General features: G+C 32.5%; 2 protein-coding genes across 4 annotated transcripts; one reads left to right on the forward strand and one right to left on the reverse strand.

The window, feature by feature from the left end:
• Positions 1-404: 404 nt before the first annotated feature.
• Positions 405-4,109, forward strand: LOC122299573 (rhamnogalacturonan I rhamnosyltransferase 1-like). 2 transcript variants are annotated; one of them, XM_043109949.1, is made up of 9 exons: positions 405-762; positions 870-1,298; positions 1,647-1,714; positions 1,838-1,926; positions 2,016-2,181; positions 2,369-2,658; positions 2,764-2,968; positions 3,062-3,219; positions 3,511-4,109. In XM_043109949.1, the coding sequence occupies exons 2-9, from the start codon at positions 965-967 to the stop codon at positions 3,767-3,769; spliced, it is 1,569 nt and encodes a 522-aa protein (XP_042965883.1). In that variant the 5' UTR covers positions 405-762; positions 870-964; the 3' UTR covers positions 3,770-4,109. The 2 variants fall into 2 exon arrangements, with proteins under 2 accessions (XP_042965883.1, XP_042965882.1); XM_043109948.1 differs by having other exon boundaries at positions 405-752.
• Positions 4,110-11,409: 7,300 nt separating this feature from the next.
• Positions 11,410-21,775, reverse strand: LOC122299802 (transcription factor BIM1-like). 2 transcript variants are annotated; one of them, XM_043110254.1, is made up of 12 exons: positions 21,263-21,775; positions 21,050-21,127; positions 17,365-17,739; positions 15,938-16,040; positions 15,702-15,841; positions 15,410-15,518; positions 13,935-14,004; positions 13,710-13,805; positions 13,434-13,481; positions 13,047-13,300; positions 11,972-12,101; positions 11,410-11,835 (listed from the first exon to the last, which is right to left on the reverse strand). In XM_043110254.1, exons 1-12 carry the CDS (start codon positions 21,297-21,299, stop codon positions 11,731-11,733), a joined length of 1,545 nt encoding a protein of 514 aa, XP_042966188.1. In that variant the 5' UTR covers positions 21,300-21,775; the 3' UTR covers positions 11,410-11,730. The 2 variants fall into 2 exon arrangements, with proteins under 2 accessions (XP_042966188.1, XP_042966189.1); XM_043110255.1 differs by having other exon boundaries at positions 13,434-13,478; positions 21,263-21,773.
• Between the last annotated feature and the right edge of the window lie 446 nt (positions 21,776-22,221).

Below are 22,221 nucleotides of genomic sequence, written 5' to 3' on the forward strand. Positions count from 1 at the left end.
ATTGAAGGCATCTCTTATTAAGCACCCAAGTTGTTAGGACAAGCTGTACGCATATTGAAACTTGCATCAACAATAGTTGTAAAGTAGTTTAAACCTGAAGAAAGTCATTTGGGTTATGTTCTTTACGTGTGTGAAAAAATATAGGAAAATATCGCGAGATTTTGTCGGCGGCGTACGGAGGGAGAGGACAGCAAAAACGATTCAATGGAATGCACACACAGCCCCTCGTAATAAACCAGGGAGGCGGACTAAAGAAAGAAAAGAAGGCAACCACCAACCCCTTTACGGACAATCCGATCGCCGACGCCACGTAACTTAATATCCACCGACGGATCTTCCACACTTAATTCCCTTGGACCCACCTGTATCCCCTCCCAGCTGGCCCCTATTTATTGGCTTACACGACCCATATCTCTCTCTCTCTCTCTCTCTCACTCGCTTTCGACCCAGCCCACCGATTGAGGGTAGGAGAAGTTCCCTTTCCGTGTCTGTACTCGCGCTTATTCACTCGCCGGCCGGGGTCTCGGGAGACATGTAACGATCTATCATCAGAATTCCTCCTGATCTCCCTAGTGCTTTGGTTTAACTGGTATTGCCGATTTTGAATTCGATCCCTTTGGAGTCCAAGATCTTATTGTTTTCATTGCTTGGTGCTTCCGAGTCCGGCATTGGTGAAGATCGAAGCTTTTTGTTGGGTAATGCGCGTAGAGATCAGTGTTCTTTTCCGGGGGCTGGAAATCGTGCTACTTGTGGTAAGATTCGGTGAGCTTAAGCAAGGATTTGTATCTTTCTCGTTTTGGAAATTATCACGGTTACGAAGCCGTAATGATAAATTCAGTTTTTTTTTTTTTTTTTGTTTATGAATTTAGGGTTTTGGTTTTCATTCTCCGTTTCCGCTTCCTTATCATGAGCTGATACAACTGAATGACAACAAATTGCTTTGCATGGGGGGAAGAGGAGCGAGATGTGCAGGATAGAGAGGAAGAGCGGTGAATATAAGGAGGGGGAGGAGAAGAGAGAGAGGAGAATAGAGATGGGTTTGAAGGCAATGGGTGGTGGGGGAGAGGCTAGGATTGATAAGCTGAAGAGCTCGATGTCGAGGTCGAGAATGAAGCTATGGATGATACGCGCTACGACTTCGGTTTTGCTCTGGACCTGCGTCGTACAGTTGACGGCATTGGGGGATATGTGGGGGCCTAGGGTTTTGAAGGGCTGGCCCTCTTGTTTCTCCCAGGAGTCCTCCGTTAACAACGCTGTCAGCGTGCCCCTTGTTCCGACCCTTGTTCTTCCGCCCAAAAGTGAGCTTCTTCCCTAATTGATTGGGCATTTTACTAGGATTATGATCTTCTTTGTTGCTTTTGTTTGGGTTCAACGGTTTATACGTTGGAGTGGTCATCTAATCAGAGGCGACTTTCTTGAATCCTGGAAATGTAGTTTTGATTTTCACAAGTTAAATGGGGCTTTTGAAAGCTTTTTTTTTCATTTTCATCCTTGTATTTGGGATGTCGGGAAATTCTCATTTTGGAAGAAATATTTGATTCTCAGTTCTTCCATGTGATAGGATTCTAGTGCCACATTATCATTATCATTATTATTTGTTGATGATCAGTAGTACATCAATCTAAGTTTTGGTGTGTGCCATTTAGGGGTTTATAAGAACAACGGTTACCTTATGGTCTCATGCAATGGAGGACTCAACCAAATGAGAGCAGCGGTGAGTACTTAACTATCATGCCTCCATTTGCAGATGACCTTGTATTGAGTGATCTAAGTTCTGATATTTTAAATATCGAAATATATCTGTATGGTGATCGGTCTTATATTTATCTGTTTACAGATCTGTGACATGGTTGCTATTGCAAGATATTTAAATGTCACACTTATAGTCCCTGAACTGGATAAAACATCCTTTTGGGCTGATCCCAGGTGTGTTTAACTTTTCTATCCACCCCCTTGTTATGAAGCAGGGTTCTCTTTCTTTGTTTCAAATGAATATTTATGTATAAATGTTGCAGTGAATTCCAAGACATATTTGATGTGGATCATTTCATTACTTCCTTGAGAGATGAGGTTCGAGTATTGAAAGAATTGCCTCCCAGGCTCAAGAAGAGAGTGGAACTAGGAAGAGTTTATTCAATGCCTCCAATCAGCTGGTCTGACATATCTTACTATCATGATCAGGTTTGTTTTATATTGTTGTTCTGGACCTAACGGTAGCCCCTTCTGTTTGGCAAGAACATCAGATTGCATGTCACAAAACCTAAACATTGTTGAAAATGCCCCTACTATTGCTACCTGTTATGATCCTTTTCATTTGTCAAAATTTCTGTCAAAAGTAATGGTTGCTGTTTGTGTTTGTGTTATACAGATTCTTCCTCTAATTCGGAAGTACAAAGTTGTACATCTAAATAGAACCGATGCGCGACTGGCCAATAATGGCCAACCTTTGATGCTCCAGAAGCTGCGCTGCAGAGTAAATTTTAGTGCTCTGAGATTCACTTCTCAGATAGAAGAGTTGGGCAGAAGGGTTATCAAACTTTTAAGGCAAAATGGTCCATTCCTAGTACTTCATCTTAGGTATGAAATGGACATGTTGGCATTTTCTGGCTGCACTCAAGGTTGCAACAATGAGGAGGTGGAGGAGTTGACGAGAATGAGGTGAAGCTTTGTGTATTTCTCTAACGAGCAATTGGACAGGGCTGTCTGAACTCTCAAAATTAAATTTCATCCTCAGTCCGTCTCATCATTTGCATCATTTTACAGGTATGCCTATCCCTGGTGGAAAGAGAAAATAATAAACTCTGAATTGAAAAGGAAAGATGGTCTGTGCCCTTTGACACCTGAGGAAACTGCTCTGACACTCAGCGCATTGGACATCGATCCTAATTTCCAGATTTATATAGCAGCTGGTGAGATTTATGGTGGAGAAAGGAGAATGGCAAGTCTTGCGAGGGCTTATCCAAAATTGGTGAGTAATAATTTTGAGGCAAAATCCTAGACTTTGGAGTTTGGTTATTGTTCTTTCTCCTCTTTACAGCTTGTCCTGGCGTTCTTAATACAGGTCAGAAAGGAGACACTATTGGAACCATCTGACCTTAGGTTTTTCCAAAATCACTCGTCCCAGATGGCCGCATTGGATTATCTAGTCTCACTGGAGAGTGATATTTTTGTCCCTACATTTGATGGAAACATGGCCAAGGTTGTTGAAGGCCACCGCAGGTATTGTAATTACTAAACCAGTTTAGTGGTTTCTTTTAATTAGGACAAATGAATTTTGCTAATTTAAATCACTGCAAGTGCCATTCCAATTTTCTGTATTTTTTAGCAAAGACTTGTAATTTGTGCATGACACTTAAAGCTATATGTTTTTTTGACTGGCAACAAAGGAGGCTTGTGATGTGGTCTCTCTGTGCTTCTGGATTTACTTTATATTATATGCTTTGAATGCTAGTCCATTTTAATTGTGCTGAAACATTTCATTTCAACTGAGACATCTGTTTTCCTTTTCAGATTTCTTGCATTTAAGAAGACAATTTTATTGGATAGAGGAATGCTGGTAAATTTGATAGACCAGTACAATATGGGAACACTTAGTTGGGATGAGTTCTCATCAGCAGTGAAGGAAACTCATGCATATCGTATGGGTAACCCAACTAAAAGGTCGGTGATCCCAGACAGACCCAAAGAAGAGGACTATTTCTATGCTAACCCAGAAGAGTGTTTGCCACCGTCAGACGAATCGTTCAGTAGTATGGAAGCATTACGTTAGGAGGTTGTGATATTCATTAGTGTACTTCTACAGTGCTAGCTTTTTCAGCATAGATCTTTAGATAGTTCTCCACGCGGAGGTACAATGATAATGAAGAAACTCGTTCCAAAGAGAAGATTACATGGATTTTAAACTTTAAAGAAAGCCTGGGGAGGATCTATGGAAGCAGCTAGAGGACAGCATTATCTTTTTTTATTTGCCAATAATTGATCCAATTCATGTATAGAAGCTACCCTGCCATTACAGGGTGAAAGCAGGCAGATTGATCTGCTGCATTGTACACTGGAGGGATGCAAATATAGATTTGGTTTATGAAATCTGTGGATTCATGGAAGGTTAATACCTCTTCCCCTCCATTTTCTTTCTTCCCTCTTTTTATTTTTTATTTTTTTATTTTACCCTTTCGGATTGGCCATAGTCTTCTGATTTTCTCTAGCATAAATTACATATAATCTTATCCTCTACACATTTCATTGCCACTATCCTACTGCTTGGGCCCACGGGTACACCATGGAATGATATGTGTGTATGCAGTTTTTGCAAACCACTACATTGTTTAATATGTTGTGTTCAATATTGCCTTTTGGGTGTTAAGTCATCAAAAAGGGCTGCTCTTCCAGTTAAATAATGCCCCTAGGGTGGTTGTTATTCATGGAACTGTATTAACTTGCAAACAAAGCATGAAAAACAACTAGGTTTAGGTAAGTGTCACAAGCCTAGCACGTAATAATGACAAGCCAGCCGATGTAGCCAGTCAAATAATATATGTTCTTTAGGACCATAGGAATTCTTTTGGTTTATTCCTTTCTTGTGGTTTGTAGTAGGTGCTTGAATCATTTGGTGGTTTGTGATGCTTTTGTGGGTGTAACACGATTGCTAAATTCTGGTCAACCTGGAGATTTTGTGCATAAATGGTGGGTAGAATATGCAAATTTGCAGATCACATGTGAAGCGATGAGTTGTATAATACTAAAAACAACTATCTTGAACTTTTTTCAGACTATTTTATTGGGATTGAATGCAATCTTAAATGATTGCATGGGGTCCTTTTCTTGATTTGGTGGCATGTGTTTGCTTTTAATGATTTTCCCTCTAGAGAGAGAGAGAGATCAGGTGGAACTTTTCTACTTTGTTGGAAGACGCGTGAGATGTGTGGAGTAATTGATAATAAAGATGTTGTCAAGGGTACCATTAACTTAATTATCGGTGATTGATGAGAAAAGATACTTTTTCTTTCCCTTTTTCTTTTTTCTTTTCCTTTTCCAGTGATATTGACAGGGAAAAGAAGATCCAATTGACACAATTAACTAAATAAATTTGTGAAGCCTATTGTAAGTTGAGTAATGGAATATATTTATCATTTGATCTTATTTATATGCATGTGTGATACTTTCCATTCACTTTAAGATGTTATTTATTTTTTATTTTTAAGAACTCCATTTCATTTTACTTTAGGTATATGTTACACTTTCCATCACTTTTGGATACTCGTTATTTTTAATTTTTTTTAAAATCAAAGATTGATGAGCAATGTCGTGTTATTAAAGTAGAATAGTAGTAAGATTATCGTGTAGTACGTAGATTTTTTTCGTTGTTAAAAAAGGTTGTCGATCTAATAGATGTTAGCTGAAGAATCTCATTAATCCATCCATGGTTTTAACTTTAAGGGTACAAATCCTGCAAAGTGGAATCCATATTGAAAATATATATTATTTTTATGTGAGTTTTAAATTTATTTAATTTTTTTTAATTGAGTATATTTAATTTGTCCAAATAATTTTCATTTAAGATATATAATATCAAAGAGGTGATGGCGAGGATTTAAAGGGTAGTTTTTCAATTAAAAGAAGACTGAAAAAAGGAAAAGCGGTGTGAATTTAATATTAGCAGACCAGAAAGGCAAACGCCAAACAATGATATTGTTCACAACAGCTATATAGCCGTATTAATTATTAATATTTATTGCAAATTAAATTGTTTTATAGCCAGTGACAAAAGAGAGTTTATTTTCATCGGAGTGCTTCCTGGAGTTTGCAGGGATTTTTTTTTTTTTTAAAGGAAATTGTTATTCATTCATCATAGAAATTTACATCCAACCGGATATATTTTGAGATATTCCTATATAAAACATAACATCATAAATTAAAATAATACATTAGAAGCCCCACCACGACATTTTTTTTTTTTTTGTGACTAATCTGGTCTGTAGTATTGATATACTTATAACAGATAAACGTACACAAGATAATATTCTCTGTCTAAACAGAAACTCAATAACATATAAAATTGATCGATAATTATATCAGAGTTTTTTTCCTAAGTCAAGAAAAAAAAAACAAAAAATGGGGAAATAAAATATAAGAAGAGTGAAAAAAATGAGAAAAAAAAAATGGTTATAATTTCTAGAAATGAGTTATTTTATTCTAAACCGATATGCATGTAGAGCACATCATTCATATCACTTAAATTATAAGATTTAACATATAAGATTTAAAATTTAAAATTTATCTTTCAAATCAAATTATATCATGTAAACATTTTACTGAACATGTTTTACACACTGGTTTGGAAAGAAAAATAAAATAAAATTTATCTTTCAAATCAAATTATCTCATATAAGTATTTTATTAAATGTATTGTACTTTTACATACAAATTTGATAATAAAATAAGTGTTCTTGAAAAATCAAAAAAATTAAATGTTTTGGATTATAGTTGTAGGTCCAAAAAATGATAAGCAGAAATCCTAAGGTGTACCTACCCTTGAAACGAAGGCTGTCGGGGCGTTGATTTGGTCACGGAAGGGGTTCAGAATTTAAGATCCATGCGTCTCCAAACATTGTTTTTGTGACGAGAGTACCAATGTTTTCAATGGGAGAATTGAGAAACATTATTATTATATAGTCCACTCTCAAAAATAATTTATTTTTAATAATGTTCCTAGGCTTTCATTGAATGATCCAAGAACCACCTAGGAGGATGGAGGGCCACTTCTTTTAATACGTTCAATTATCACACAAACCACCGCAAAGGAATAACAGTTGGCCCCGCATTCTTTTTATTAAAAAATGTCAATTATTAAAAAATAATTTTTCTATAGGTCACAGATTTACTTATTTTAAGGAAGTGTGTGAGAATTACATATTTTAAAATTGTAAATCCTGAGGGGTAGCTTAGTTAGTCAGATTTTGAATTTGCTCCCGAATGGTCACCAGTTCTAGTCGCTTCCAAGCCACTAAAACTTTACATGACCATTAATTTCAGGACTCTCTGGGATTAGTAGAGGTGCGAGCAAGTTGGTTCAAACACTTACAAATTAAAAATATTATATATATATATATATATATATATAAAAATAGGAAAAATTTGGTTGTAAGCGATCATGCGCATTAATATGTACACTCATCCAATGTGATTAATTAGAAAGTCGGATTTTAATGAAAAATGATGCCAATTTGAATTTTGAATATAAAGGCAACAACATTAATACGTATATTGGTATACGAATTCTCTTATATGTAGCAAAACTCATAAAAATAAGAAGTTAGAAATGAGATTTAATTACACTCGCTAAGTGAAATTACAAAATCTTTTCTCTTTCTAATTAATTTAGAGTTTTTTTTTTCTAAGTTCTATTTATAAGCTAGGATAAAAATATATAGGAAAGTACTTACATAATATAATTTGTTTTTTAAAAGATATATTTTAAATTTGAATATTATAAATCAAGTCTTATGATATAAATGATGTGGATTGTGTGTTCTATATATAGACTTAAAAATAGAGTAACTTTTTTTTTTTTTTAATAAGTTAGAGATCCAATAAAATAAATTATCATGTATATGAGAATGGCGTGAACAGAGTAATATTTTATGAGAAATACTTTTTGTAGTCAGGAGATGTAGTCGGCTGTAAAAAAAATTAATACGGGACCTACATGAAAAAAAAATTATTTTTATAACTTTTTATAATTCATGTAGGTCCCCTTGAATATAAAAAAAAAATTTATAATTTTTTTTTATTCATTCCGTACAGCCGACTGCACGCCGACTGCATGTGGCGACTGTATGTAGCAAAGCTGATATTTTATTTATGTTTGAGATGAATATTTATTCCCATTAAAATATGAATCTAACTTCAACTAAATTTGAACCCAATTCCTTGATTGATATCCCGAATAATAAATAATAAGAAATATTTTAAATATAAAGAGATTATATAAAAATAAATTTATAAATTAATGTGGCTTAATACAGTACATCACCTCAGTTTATAAAATTATTTTTATTATAAAAAAAATTTAACATATTACAAGAAATTACTTTAATTTATAAATTTATTTTTATATTCTCTTTATGTATTTAATACTTCTCATAAATAATACCGATCAAAGAGGAATGAAGGGCTGTGATAAAACTAAGCATATGACTTCATTCTTGGAGTCTGTAGCTGATGAGAGTCGGTGTCCATTAAATGGTTGATTTGGAGAAGAAGACACCAAGGTTTCACTTGATCCAACGTTTTGCAATTTTTGATGCAGCACCTGATCCAAAGTAGTTCAGGATATCACTATTTATGGGGGGACTCATTGGTAAGTGCATGTACATTTAAATGTTAAAATTAATTAATTAGGCTATATATTTCTCACATACCACTAACCAACATCCAAAGTTTCAGCATTTTTTAATTCTCTCTACGAAGTAAACTTGTTAATACCAAAGAACCAATGTGGGAGAGAGAGAAATGTTTGATCTTAATATAAAATGAATGTAAACAGTACTCATCAACATAATTTAATATAATCAATCATATTAGAAAAAATCTAGTTGTAGACAATTCTGTACATCAATACGTATACTCATTTAATGTGATTGGTTAGAAAGTAGACTCTATTGAAAACAGTATCAATTTGAATTTTGAATATAAATGCATAAACATTAATATACAGATTAGTATATGAATTTGCTTGTATGTAACAAAATTTATTATATTATTAAACTCGTTTTATTGTTAAGCAGATCTGACGTATAAAATTAAGTCACATTGACGTGTAATTTTTTTTTTTTTTTATGTAAGATTTGTATATAGAATTAATATTTCTCGTATATACATATATATATATATATATATTAAAGAAAAATAGAAAAGAAAATAGACAAGTAGGAATCTTTACTTCTTTTAAAGAAGTCTATCAACTTGGGAATTTTTAGTATAAAAGAAATTGATCTATTAATTTCCTATTTGTTAATACAAATTGCAAAATCTAATAGAGAGGTTTTGTTTCAGAGAGTAATGTTAGGTATAAATTTCAAATAAACAAGTCATATACATGATATTCTATAAAAAAGTAGGTCCCACTAATAATAAATAGTTTTTTTATATTTTTTAAAATGGGATTCACTTTTTTACAAGGATTTGTATAGGACTTATCTATTTGGGGTTTGTACAAATAATTTCTCCTTATCTAGAGCATGTGATCTTCCAAGTGGCGAGAAGTGATAGGTGTTTAGGTGTGTGTCGTCCAAGAGGCCATGCGTGCATCAAGAATTGAATTTGGTGGGCATTGAGGTTTGCAGTGGATTGGGGCTTTGCAAATGACATTCTTGATCTCCACATGCGAAGCATTGGGTATTGGCGAAGATGGATTTTTCCTGTCCATTGTATGCGGTATTGGAAGGAGATTGATCCCTTACCTCAACTTGCAGTGAGGGAGAAGAATACAACACATGCAGTAGGGGAAGGTCTTTCCTCCACCACTCTTCCACAGGGGTATCTCTCTCACCTACTACTGTACTACATCCATAATGTGGTGGCTGTGGTGGATGTCTCTTGCTTATATGAAAATGAAGATGAAGATGAAGATGAAGATGAAGTTATATCCCACCAACTTTGTGCTGAGACTTTTTAATTTATTATTTTTGATGTTTTCCAATTTTTTTTAATAATCTTAGTACCCATATTGATGACTGGGCACATAATGCCACATGGTCACATCAATTTCCATCAAGGATTTAAGTAAAAGTAATGATATACATATAATTTTTTTTTATAATTATTTATTTAATTATATTTTAAATTAAGAGTATTCGGTAAAATAATATTAATTTTATAAAAATATTCCTCATTAAAAAAAGAATTATAAAAATAGTTGTAGGCATGTATATCATTCCAAAAGCTTGGGTATTAAATATGCGCAATAAAAAACTGTGGTCCAAGTGTCAAAAGGAGGAGAAAAAAAAAATTAGGTGGCTGTCATTAATTTCATAAATATTATAACATGAGTGCCTCTGCAGCTACCCAATCTGGGCCCAAATTTAGGTCTCAGATAGGTGTATTTTATCTATTGTATTTTTTTTTTTTTTACTTTTTTATAGTTTTTTTATCATTTTTAAATATTTTTTTTTTAAAATTCATAACATTATTAAAAAAATACTTCTTTTAAGTACTAAGTGAAAAAAAGAAGAAGAAGAAAAAGAATTGGGACACCATCGAGACCGATCTCTCCGTAGGTTTAGCATCTCTCTTAAAACATCTCCCTAGGAAAGTATGTGATTCAATCCGTAAATGCTTGTTTTATCAGGTATTCGAACATGTCATGTTGGCCTTTTTTTTTTTTTTCTCAATCAAGCAAATTCATATATAAATTAAGTGATTACAAGATATTAGATCTAATACGACAAAATTTTTCAACAATTATTTCAAAACAAGCAAATGCAACAGAAGACGAATAAAAAAAAATGATTTGGAGCCAAGAATTAGCTCTCACCAATTTCTTACTAAAGGGAAGCCGCTTGAAACAATTTTTGCATAGTCTAATAAACAAAGTATAAGACTACGACTAAAAGTTGCAATGAATTGATATGTGCTATATCTTGTTTGTCTATACTGACTGTAGGAAACTTTTACGACCACTTTATTTTGATCATTGGTTAGGAAAAATAAAAAATAGAAAAAAATAACAACCAGAAGATGAGTCAATACGCCGACATAAGGCGATCACGGGTTGTGGAGGTGTGTGTAGTTCACACGCCACGCTTGGAAATAAGGTGATGGTCAGATTTGAGAGATCTGAAGTCGTTGATTCCAGTGGTGCCGCACCTGCATGACGGCAATAGACTCTCCCCGACATGGCGGTGCGTGTGAGACTCACACACTCCTCTTTTAATCAGTTTTCTTCTACTTTTCGACAGATTGGCTACAAGAGAGTCTACTGGTGAGGCACATGGTGGTCGTACAAGGCCGTTAGGAAGTAGATCAGCACATCTTTGGTGCTACAAATGGAAAACTACGGAAAAAGTGGGGAAAAAAAAAGCTCTAGACAGTTCCCAATTCCGGCATTGGCCGGACAGGAGGAGGCCCCCCCTCTAGGAGGAAGAAATGGGAAGATGGCCGGAAGTTTGTTAGAGAGAAAATAGCCTCTGGAGAGAGAAACGCTGTCTAACCGTGGGACTCCCAGCTGTCTTTTTGGTACATGTCATGCTGGCTTGTTTTGGGATGAGAATACCCAAGAATCAAAAAAAAGAATGAAATTTTAGTGCCAACTTGAGTCTCAAAACTTCAGAAGATAGAGATCGGCCCAGATTAAGTGGGTGTCTAAAACACTGAATTTAAAAATATTATAGTCATTTTTATGGAATTTAATGAAATAACAAAAAGGCTATAGCAGACCCTTTTCGATATATATAAATTATCCAGTAATACTTCACAAGTCAAGAGAACTAGTTCTGAAATAAACTTTACATGAGTAGAAGAAGCCTTACATGAAAAAAGAGCAGCTTCTCGACATCAATATGGAAGCCTCTGTGATGATGACAACAAATAGATGAACAAATAATACATTATGTTTCCGGGAAATCTGTGGATCCAATCATCTAACCGTATTTTAAATCCCACTGGAAGATGTGAATAAACCCTCCAAGATATATAAATAATAATAAAAAAGAAAAAAATGGCATTGTCAAATTAGGTTTTGCCTGTTTTGAGCTTCTTAAAATCTCGGTCAGAGTCTTCCGCATTTGCAACTCTAGTGCATGTTGTTCCTTGTTTGCCAGAGGGAACATCAATATCCTAGGGGAAAATGGTTGACAAATTTTAGGCAGATTTACATAGTTCCGTGAAGATAGAAATTAAATCTTGCAGTTAACTGTAGAAAATATCCACTTGAAAATAGACTTCCAATAAAAGAATTGCGGGATCAATATACCTTAATGGCAGATGGTGCTTCGGTCGCTCTACTGTTAGATTGTTTCCCAAGCTCAATTTGCACTGAGATACTAGCCCGCGATAGATCCACTCCGGAGTTCTGGAGTGCTTGTGTCAGAGTACTCAACAATCTGTTCAATATCAAAGATACATTCATTATCTTGATTCATAATCAACACATGCTGTTACAAAATATGGTTCTCAAATTCGTCTACAACAGTTGTTAGCATTGAAAAATTACTATAAGACAATCCCCTTTTTCCAACTAATGAAGGGTGTACAAAGTTGGGTCTACTATAATAGATCAGCATAACTTAAGCAGATGCTTACGGTAAAAAGTGGCAGAATGAAATTTTCGGTAAACTAGAGTTCAGCAAAATTTCATTGCACACACAACAAAAAGGTTTAATCCAATAATCTCCACCTTATAATGAATAAAAATAAAAATAAATGCTTACAGCTATGCAATGCTACTAGCACTTGTGATAGCATCTTACAACCATGTTGAAAACATGATTGCAACTACAACATAGTCTATATATTCAAATTTTAAACATGGTGCTAATCAATACATGTTGGCATGAGTTGCATCTTCTCCCTAATATGCAGTTCTGCATACATGTTCGCATGAGTTGCATCTTCTCCCTAATATGCAGATTGCAGAACTGCTCATTAAGCTAAAGGCAAGATAGCCTAAAACCAAGATCAAAGGATGTGGTCGGTGCAACTGTTCAATCCCCATCTGTAACTTCTGACCTCAAATGATAGGAGTCTGGTTGCATGCTACAAGAATAATTGTACCCTAGAAATCATGTCTGACTTTTAGACTTTTTCATTACCAAAAGGCCAAATCTGTGATTCAATAAGGTTTTTCAACTTTTCATGGTGTCTATACTAATTTTTATCTGACGTGAATCTGCAATATTAAGAAGCAAAGCGAGATACAGAGTTTGAAGTACATGTGCACACAGAATAGACTTTCCTTTTAAAAAAATGCAAGATGCACAGGCCTAATGATTATGAAAAATGCAAGATGCATATATCTAATGATTATGTAAATTAAACATACACTTTACCTTTGGGAGTACACACTTGAGATGCTAATGGTACCACCTTCAACAGTCAACACTTGTTCTTTCCGCTTATCACTAGTAGTAATGCCCCCAGTAGTGCCTGATCTAGTCTCAAATAACCGTTGTTGAGGCTGAGACAGAATGTTTTCTGCATCCGATGCCAATTTAGAAAGGATTTCATGTACTGCAGTACTACTCTTGGCTGTAGTGAAGAAGCTTGGTTCTGCTTGATTGGTTATTCCAGGATGGTGATCCACCTGTTTATAGGTAGTGGCAGCACTAATGTCAGGTTTAATTGGTTTCTTTGCTCTTCCAGAAAAAGTTAGAGAGACAGATAGTTTTCTTATCAAACCTCCCAGCAAAAATTAATGCAGGAGCAGACACACTTACTCGAGATTGATCAACATGACTTTCAGCCGGCCTGTGATTGTTTCTCTGCTACAAACAAGCAAACACCGTCATATCATTTTTAGCACTAATATGAATTAATATGATCTGGCTTAAATTGAAATATAATTTCCCAAAATACATGAATATTGTGTGTGCATGCATAGGCATACTTATATTTGGAGGCCCAACTCACTTCTGAAAGACATATCACCAGATCTATTTGGACACAGGCACAAAATAAATAACTACATGTGTATAAGAAGCAAAGAAATTTACCCATGGCATCACTTTACTTGGCTCATGATTCCATCCTTGGTATGCCCCCTCATACTTCTCTACTTTCTCCTGTAAGAACTGAATGTACTCAATAACCTGCAAAAAGATTGAGAACCCCCATATCCAACTGTTAGGACATTGCAAGGTGAAGGAAAGAAATCAAAGAACAAATTACTACAAAAGAAAAAGAGTCAACGAATGGATTACTACAAGAGATTGGTTTACCTCAAATAAAAAGGATGCCTTATCTCTCTTTTGGTCACTAAGAGGAATGAGTTCTCGCAGCATCTGAAATCTGCATTCTTACCATAAATAATATAAGACATCAGTAACAACCCCATTGGGCGGTAAATCAACTAATTGCCTCCAATCGTGCCTTTGATTCTTTCATGTCACTGAAATAGTGAAATGTTCTTTTCTGAGATTGTGTTCAAAATATCACAATGAATTAAAGCTTGTTCTTTGGTAGCCCTGTTTATGCATTCAATACTATGAAAGGATGTGTATAAATGATTTGTGTGTCTGCTTCCTCTATGTGATGTAATTATAGTATATACATGTGTTAAATGATGAGTGAAAGAGCGGAAAAGAATCAAAGGAAAGAAAAAGGGGAGGAAACGGAAGGAAATGGATATGATGTATGAATGAATGTCAACGAATTTTATTGTTTTCCTTGGCTTTTGACTGTTAAGGAGTAATGGTACCAGAGGATGATGGGCAGATGGCAAGCTATCGTCTATGGTCCGCCAAGAATGGCTTACTCGATTGCACCTAGTTTATCAAGCGATGTCCATGTCCTTGACTAGGTTCCACCTGCGGCCGCAAGCATGAAATCATAATCTTTGAGACTGCCAACCCTTACACACAGCACGTAAATGCGTGTTGGCCACCAAGAGATTAGAGGAAAATGATTTATAATGAGTGAACGCCATTAAACTATATACATGTTCTTTCAAAAGTGAAAACTTAGTTATTATCTTTGAGTAATCGACTCATTTTGTTTTTATGTATTAAACATCTCAGGTATCGGGAAATTGAAGATGGGTCTGCAAGCCAGACTTAGCATGGGAGACCATGACATGGCCTTGAGTGTTATCTTATTATTAGAGAGCTTTATTTATGATGCCTTTTATAAAATTGAGAAACTTTATCAACTTTTCAGCTCATGGGCTTTTCTATACTTGCTATTGTTTAAGTTTTATTATGAGATTTCAGTTATATTTGAGTTCTTTATGGATCTCTTATAACTTGGCTTATGGATTGGAAATGAAAGTAGCATATCTGACCCGGAAGAGGGTCTTGCACGCTATCAATCTACCCCCCAAGTACAATGAACCAAAAGAAAGTTCGTGTAGCAGATAGTTCAAACTCCCGGGCATTCTATTCATTGTGAAACACGGTACGGTGTTTTTTGGAAAAGAGAGAAAAAAAAAAAAAATACGTTGATTACAACTTTGATGCAGGAATTGGTTGAACTGGTCTTTGTATAGCGATACATCACAAATAATATGCATGAAGATGAGGAAAAGTATAAGAAAAATAGAAGTGAAAGAACATTAAACAAGCAGGGATCAGGAATGCTTAATCACTATACAAGTTTAAAATAAATTCAAAATGCAAACTCTCAGAAACATGCAACAAATAGAAAGATAAATCTACAAACGGAAAAGAGGCTTCCAATGTGAGGGAGGAAAACATGCCTGTCATTGATTTTGCTCCTTCTACGCTGTTCCGTGGCAGAATGCTTCGACCGTGGCGTGTTAACCTTCTGATCAGAGATTTTCCCGTCCACCTTTACCTTTAATTCCCCTGTATAAACTTACACTTCTTCAAAACAAATGAAAAGGAGGGAACCAAGAAGCAATCTTTTTTCATGGGAAAAAAAGAGCAGCAATTTTTTTATTGCATATTACACTGGCTATGATTCCTGGAGTAGTAGTACGAGAAAAAGTTTAAGAATTGATGGAACCCGAGCTGGTTTATTAACAATACCTTTGTGGGTGGTACCGACTATAGCGGAGGGCTCTTTCTTTGGGACAAACTCTTCTTCACCGTCCAAATCATCTTCCAGGGTAATACCCTTGGCGGATGTTATAACATCTACGAAGCTCTTGTTGTTCTGCCCCATTGCTCTGTTTACATTCCCATAGAAGTGTATCATCCCTTTGTTCATTAAACCAAAAAGGAGCTAATAAAATGAAGAGATAAAGAAGGAGAAAGTGACTAACTCGGAGGAAGAGAGACAGCTGAAGCTGTTACGGTGGTGGTTGTTCGTAGACGACTGTGACGGCCCCTCCACCTTTGTCTGTCGCCGCAACTTCGGCCCTGCCTCTGTCGATGCCGAAGTAGACGACGTGACAATCAGTCAAACTTTATCATTATTATATTTTAATTTGCGTCGGCGCAAGACCGGTTACACCAGACGGTACGAAATATAATTTAAAAAATAAAAAATTAAAAGCATTATACTCATCATTTTATTTAATTATTTTATTTAATATTAAAGAAATAATTTTTAATATATTGAGATATTTTTTTATTTTTTAAAAATATATAAAAAGAAAAAATACAAATATTATAAACGGCACATCCCGCGGTCATTATTAGTCTAACACAACTCTTAAAAAATCAAACAGTTTGCGCATATAAATGAGAAACCAATCCATGATTTTAATTTTTTAATAAGGATAGGTTTGCTATTCTCTTAATACTCTTTTAATTTTTTTTTAATTTTTTTATTTAATAATTAAGAAAATAATTACTAGTGAAGTTGTATATTTTTTTAATTTTTTTTAATGATTAAGTATGTTAAAAAATTACTTAAAAGAAAATAATAATAAAAAATTTAAATATTCTATAAAGTAATAAACGGATAATAAGAAGATAATAAGACTATCATTATTCCTAATTTTTATCCCCTCCGTTATGTAGTTTATGTATTTTATTTTTTTAATTTTTTAATAATTAAAAAAATGACTATTAATGAATTTGTATAATTTTTTATTTTTTTATTAATTAAGAACAAAAAATAATTAAAAGATAATGAAAAATAAAAAAAACATAAAACTAGTGATAAATGCTGGCAGGCGACTAGCATGACCCTATAATAGTATAGAAGCTATTCTCCTCATCATTTCCTATACCACATACCACACTATATTTTTATTTTTTTTTATTTTTTGTTTTAGTCACTAAATGAATTCTTCTACTCATTATTTATTTATTATATATTTGATAAGAGAAAAAAATAAAATATAATATATGGTATAAGAGACAATGAATAGAATTTTTTCAAGTTTAAAGTAAAGACAAAGTACTATATTTAGATCGTGACTCTTTAGCATTATTAGAACGAGTGATTGTGACAAAAAATTATAATAATATAAAGTAGCCAAAGATTTTTGAGGTTAGACCAAAGATTTTTCCATGTGAGAAACATTTTATTAATCCATTCTTTCCATTTTTCTCCGTGGTGCAAGCCAGCTAAAATTATGGGTTAGTGGATAGCCACAAGCCGGAAAAGAAGACCGAAAATTCGAACAAGTGAGGCTGTGAGAGTGGCAAATTGATTGTTTTTTTATAAGAATTGCATGCATGAATGTCTAATGTGAATCTAATGTGAAAACAAAACCGTGAAAATAAACCATGACCATACCTGGCTTTTCTCCCATATTCTCCTTCCTTGTCTTTCCCTTTTTTAAAGCACGAGATTCTTCCCACAATGTAAAACCATTAGCTGTATAAGAAGTATTGCAGTTGGAATTCTCATCATTCCTATCTGAATTTCTTGTTCGTGCAATCGTAAATATTGATCTATCTGACTTAAGAACCGACGTTTGATTAAAACAGGACATGTGACTTATACTGTAACTCCCGATTCCTCTCGGGAGAATACGCTCTTCCGAAGGAGGCGAAGCTAGCCGTGGCGGCCTTTCCACAACTGATATCTCAACCACAGATTCTTCCTTCGCACCGGTCTTTCCTATCCGCTCTAGTGGTTGTAGAAAATCATGAGTTTTGAGTTGCCCTCCTGTTCATGAATGAATAAACAAGAAGGTCATCAGGGACTTCCACTGACATGTAATGGCATGCAGAGCAGTGATTTTTGTAGACGGTGAAAAATATATGAAATTATATTTTGCGCACAAAATCGATCATTAAAAACTATAAATCAAATATAATTTTAGTAGGAGTAATTCTCATGTTAAATTATGATAAAATATGGATGGAAAAATTTAGGGCTAGTTTGGATACCAAAATTTAAATTGTCTCGTCTCATCTCATCTTATATAATCATTATAACTTTTACAAATTTCTATATAAAATATAATAAACGATTCAATTTTTTAAAATTTTAAAATAAAATTAATATTAAAAAATTGGGTACTGCCACGTGGATGTAGTCTGAATACCCACAAAGAAGACAATTTTTTTTTTATATTCTTAAATATTTTTAAAAAAAAATTTACATCACTAAAAAATACTTCATTAATCACTAAATAAAAAAATAAAAAAAACTTTCGGGATACAATTTGGGCCGGTCACGAATTTGGGATCCAAAGCATTTCTGTAAAAAATTATATTATAACAATATTTTATTTAACTTTTAACAAACCATCTCATCTCATCTGAACTGTATAACCAAAAGATGTCTTAAGTGATCAAGAACAAGAAAGTAAAGTTTTTTGGGGAAGATAGAATAATGAGTTGAGATGAGAGTAAGTTGAGTTGAAATACTGAGTTAAGTTGAGATGAGAGTTGAAAGTTGAATAATTGTTATTAAAATATAATTTTTTAATATTATTTTTATTTTAAGATTTGAAAAAATTAAATTGTTTATTATATTTTGTTTGAAAGTTTGAAAACGTTTTAATGATTAGATAAGATAAGATAAGATAAGATAAGATGATGAGTTGAGAATGTTTTTTAATACAAACAATGCTTTATGCTTATTATAAGTGCCGTTTAAATAGTGAGTTGAGATGAAAATTAAAAACTGAATAAAATACTATTCTTATTTTTAAATTTTAAAAAAATTGAATTATTTATTATATTTTATATAAAAATTTTAAAAAAATTATAATAATAAAATAAAATAAATTAATCGTTTCTCAATCCAAACTGGCAATAATTGATTAATTAGCTTGAAAACAAGATTGCTAATCCAAGAAAAAGGTAATCCTCTCATTCTCATATAAAATATAATAAATAATTTAATTTTTTTAAATCTTAAAACAATAATAATATTAAAAAATAATATTATAATAATATTTTATATAACTTTTAATTTTTATCTTAATTTATCTCATTTAACTTACTACTCTAACTATAGAGTTTTATTAGATATAAGTAAAGTCGTGTATTAATCTATATACTAATACTAATTTTTTTATATTTAAAATTTAAATTAATACTATTTTTAATAAAATATACTTTTTAATTAATTATATTAAATTAATATATATATTAATATATAATTATTCTTCTAACTAAAATCTTTTCCTATCTACATGCATGAACTGAAGTCCGGGTGCATGACGTGACCCAATTAAATAAATCATATCGTCTAAAAATCCGTATGGGTCCCATTACAACCCAATTAAATAAATCATATCGTCTAAAAATCCATATGGGTCCCATTACAACCCCCACCCGACCCAACACAACCCGTTGTCAAATTTCATAACAAGGACACAAATTTTTTTTTAATCTTTTACCAACCATATTTTAAATATAGAATATTTTAATAAAATAATTTATAAATAAAATATCATTTTATAAAAAAAATTTAATTTAAAAATATAATTATAGATAATAATTTAATAAAAATAATTGTGCGCTATAAAATTTGACGACCTGGCCCACTTAAATCACAGGCCCTGATATATCATTCAATGCTCGTCACGTGTCCGCACAATGGTAATGCGAATATTCTGAAGTCAGAATTAGATGCATGGCGACGGGTACGTGTCAATAAATTTACGGTTCCTCCGCCCTAGTCCATAAAAATAATTTTTCACAGTATTATTTTATTTATATTTTATTATATATATAATATAACGTATTTATCACTATTAAATAATAATAAATATATCATTATTAAATAATAAAAAATATATCACATCGTATTTGATAAGATATAAATAAGATGATAATATAATATATAAAATTTTCTTTTCATAAATATAAGATTTAAGCCACCCTTGCAAGATTTAACTAAAATCAATTCTTTTTTTACATCAATTTTATTTAACTTAATTTTAAGGTAAATTTAACATTTAAATATCCAATTTTTAATTTACTAAACTTATATAAACTCAAAACTTTATTACACATAAGGCTCACAACTTTTTTTAACTTAACGAATTTTTATACATAGAATTTAAACTTTTTTCAAATTTTCATAAATAATTTTAAACTCATCCTAACATCTAAATTCATTTTAGATGAGTCTCATATAACTCATTCTACCAATTCAATTAACTATTATTTATAAAAAAATTCAATTTAAGTCAATATCTAGACGCAGTTTTAATGGAACACATGTTACTTTAAAAAAAAAAAATTGTTATTATCTCTATATAATATATTTTTTTATTTTTTTAACTAATATATGATATAAAAATAATAAGTAGAAGAATTGAAATTTAAAATTTAAAACTCGCGGAAAAAACAGAATCTTTTTCTTTTAATTTTTAATATTTAGGATTTTTAAAAATAGCATAAAAGAGTTAAAAAGTATTAAAAAAAGGTATTTACAATTCTAAAATGTACACTTTTTAAACATTCTTTTAAGAAATATATCATTTTAAAACTTACATAAAAGATTTTTTTTTTTAATAATAGATTCTATTTTTTATAAAAAATAAAAAATATATGTAAAATTTGTTTGTTCTAAAATTATATATAATTTATTTTAAAATATTAGAAAAAAGAAAAATTTTATTCATTATTCTTATATAACAAATTTGTTTTTATTTTTATCTTTTCAATAAATATTTAGTATAAAGATAATGAATAAAAGAAAGAATTGGACTGGTACGTGGCTTGCAACTTACCAGTGCAAGTGATGGCTAAAACTTCCTTTTTTATTTTTATCTCATTATTTAATTCACATTTTTTTATTATTTTAAAATATTTTTTAAAAATAAAAAATAGATATTAATATATTAAAAATTATTTTTTAATTATTAAATAAAAAAGTATTAAATAATTAAATAGAGCTGTCAACTATAGACGGCATTCTAGCTTTTCTCTAAAAGAAATTGATGAAAAGAATTTGATTAAATTAACAAAAATAAAAACAGTGTGCGCTGTAGGCAAGTGGGGAGAGCGTGTACCTGGGGAAGGTGGGCTTGGATCTTGTTGGACATCAGAACGACTGTACAGTGACAGAAAGTCGTGTGTTGGTTTTCGTCCTGTACCCCATATTTTTTTATTTTTTTACAAAAGGGAAGAACACAAAACATTTTCCGTGTTACTTTTCCGAAATGTTAGTCAGTTATATCGACGAAACAAAAATTGGAAAACGAAAACTTTTGTTCCGAAAATACCCTCGGTTTTACTGGGACGTGGTTGAGGATGCTCCATCCACGGCGCAAAAATCCGTTTCCCGATGTGATTCTTTTCCGGTAATTCGACCGAATTAAGAAAAGACGTCCTTCCGAAATCAAATTCTCAGGGTGATTTGAGTGAATTCTCCTTTAAATGATAGATGAATCCTTTCGAAATTTCGGAACTCAAAAGACATATCCTTATCGGTTCTTCTCAGATCCTTGTTAGTGTAGAACAACAGAATCTTCTAGGATAATTTACTCCTTCGCTACGAGATCAGAGGCGCATTCATTTCCTGGAAGTAATCGGATTATGATTTGGTGGATGAAAAGGATGTAATTGCTCTGAAGCAAAGCCGGGAAACGGAAAACCGAATCACAGAACTCAGTGAATCTGCTATCGGGCTTACCGTTTAAATCACATCAAAATCCTCGAAAATAAATTTCAGAAAAAAAAAAGACTAGTAAGAAATACGAGAAATTCAAAGTGGAAAGGTATGGAAAGAAAGATCCATAAGATAAAAGGAAAATGATTGCTTACTTTTTTATCTGAATCATAAATTTCAGAAAATGAGTGCTTACATTTTCAGCCCCCAAGCGCTCAGCAAAACGAACTGAATTTGCATCCTTTTACTCAACTCTCTCTCTCTCTCTCTCTCTCGCTATCTCTCCAAAACGAGCAGTGCGGCGAAAGGCTGGTCCTCGGGTCTGGACTCTCTCTCTGTCTGTTTGTCTGCTTCGTTCAACATCTTTTATACAGTTTCTTCCTTTTTCAGTTATTTACTCTAAAAAAATAAATAAATTTATTATTAAAAAATTAAATTTTTTATATAAATTATATATTTATCTATTTTTTTAAAAAGAAAATGTTCGAAACTTATATATTTGTAAATATGATTTGTCTTTAAATTAAAACACTAAAATTACATAAAATCGTTGGCTTGTGTTCCGTTAGGTTA

This window comes from Carya illinoinensis, chromosome 16, assembly GCF_018687715.1.
Source record: "Carya illinoinensis cultivar Pawnee chromosome 16, C.illinoinensisPawnee_v1, whole genome shotgun sequence".
Classification (NCBI taxonomy): Eukaryota; Viridiplantae; Streptophyta; class Magnoliopsida; order Fagales; family Juglandaceae; genus Carya; species Carya illinoinensis.

What these genes read in the sequence shown, in the direction of transcription:
- LOC122299573 (XM_043109949.1), top strand. Translation starts at nt 965, where the DNA reads ATGTGCAGGATAGAGAGGAAGAGCGGTGAATATAAGGAGGGGGAGGAG. An exon ending in CGAGGGCTTATCCAAAATTG is followed by an intron (nt 2,969 to 3,061) that starts GTGAGTAATAAT and finishes TTCTTAATACAG; the next exon opens with GTCAGAAAGGAGACACTATT. An exon ending in GTTGTTGAAGGCCACCGCAG is followed by an intron (nt 3,220 to 3,510) that starts GTATTGTAATTA and finishes TTTCCTTTTCAG; the next exon opens with ATTTCTTGCATTTAAGAAGA.
- LOC122299802 (XM_043110254.1), bottom strand. Translation starts at nt 21,299, where the DNA reads ATGGAGCATCCTCAACCACGTCCCAGTAAAACCGAGG. An exon ending in TCCAAGCCCACCTTCCCCAG is followed by an intron (nt 17,740 to 21,049) that starts GTACACGCTCTC and finishes ATTCATGAACAG; the next exon opens with GAGGGCAACTCAAAACTCAT. An exon ending in CAAGTAAAGTGATGCCATGG is followed by an intron (nt 13,482 to 13,709) that starts GTAAATTTCTTT and finishes GCTTGTTTGTAG; the next exon opens with CAGAGAAACAATCACAGGCC.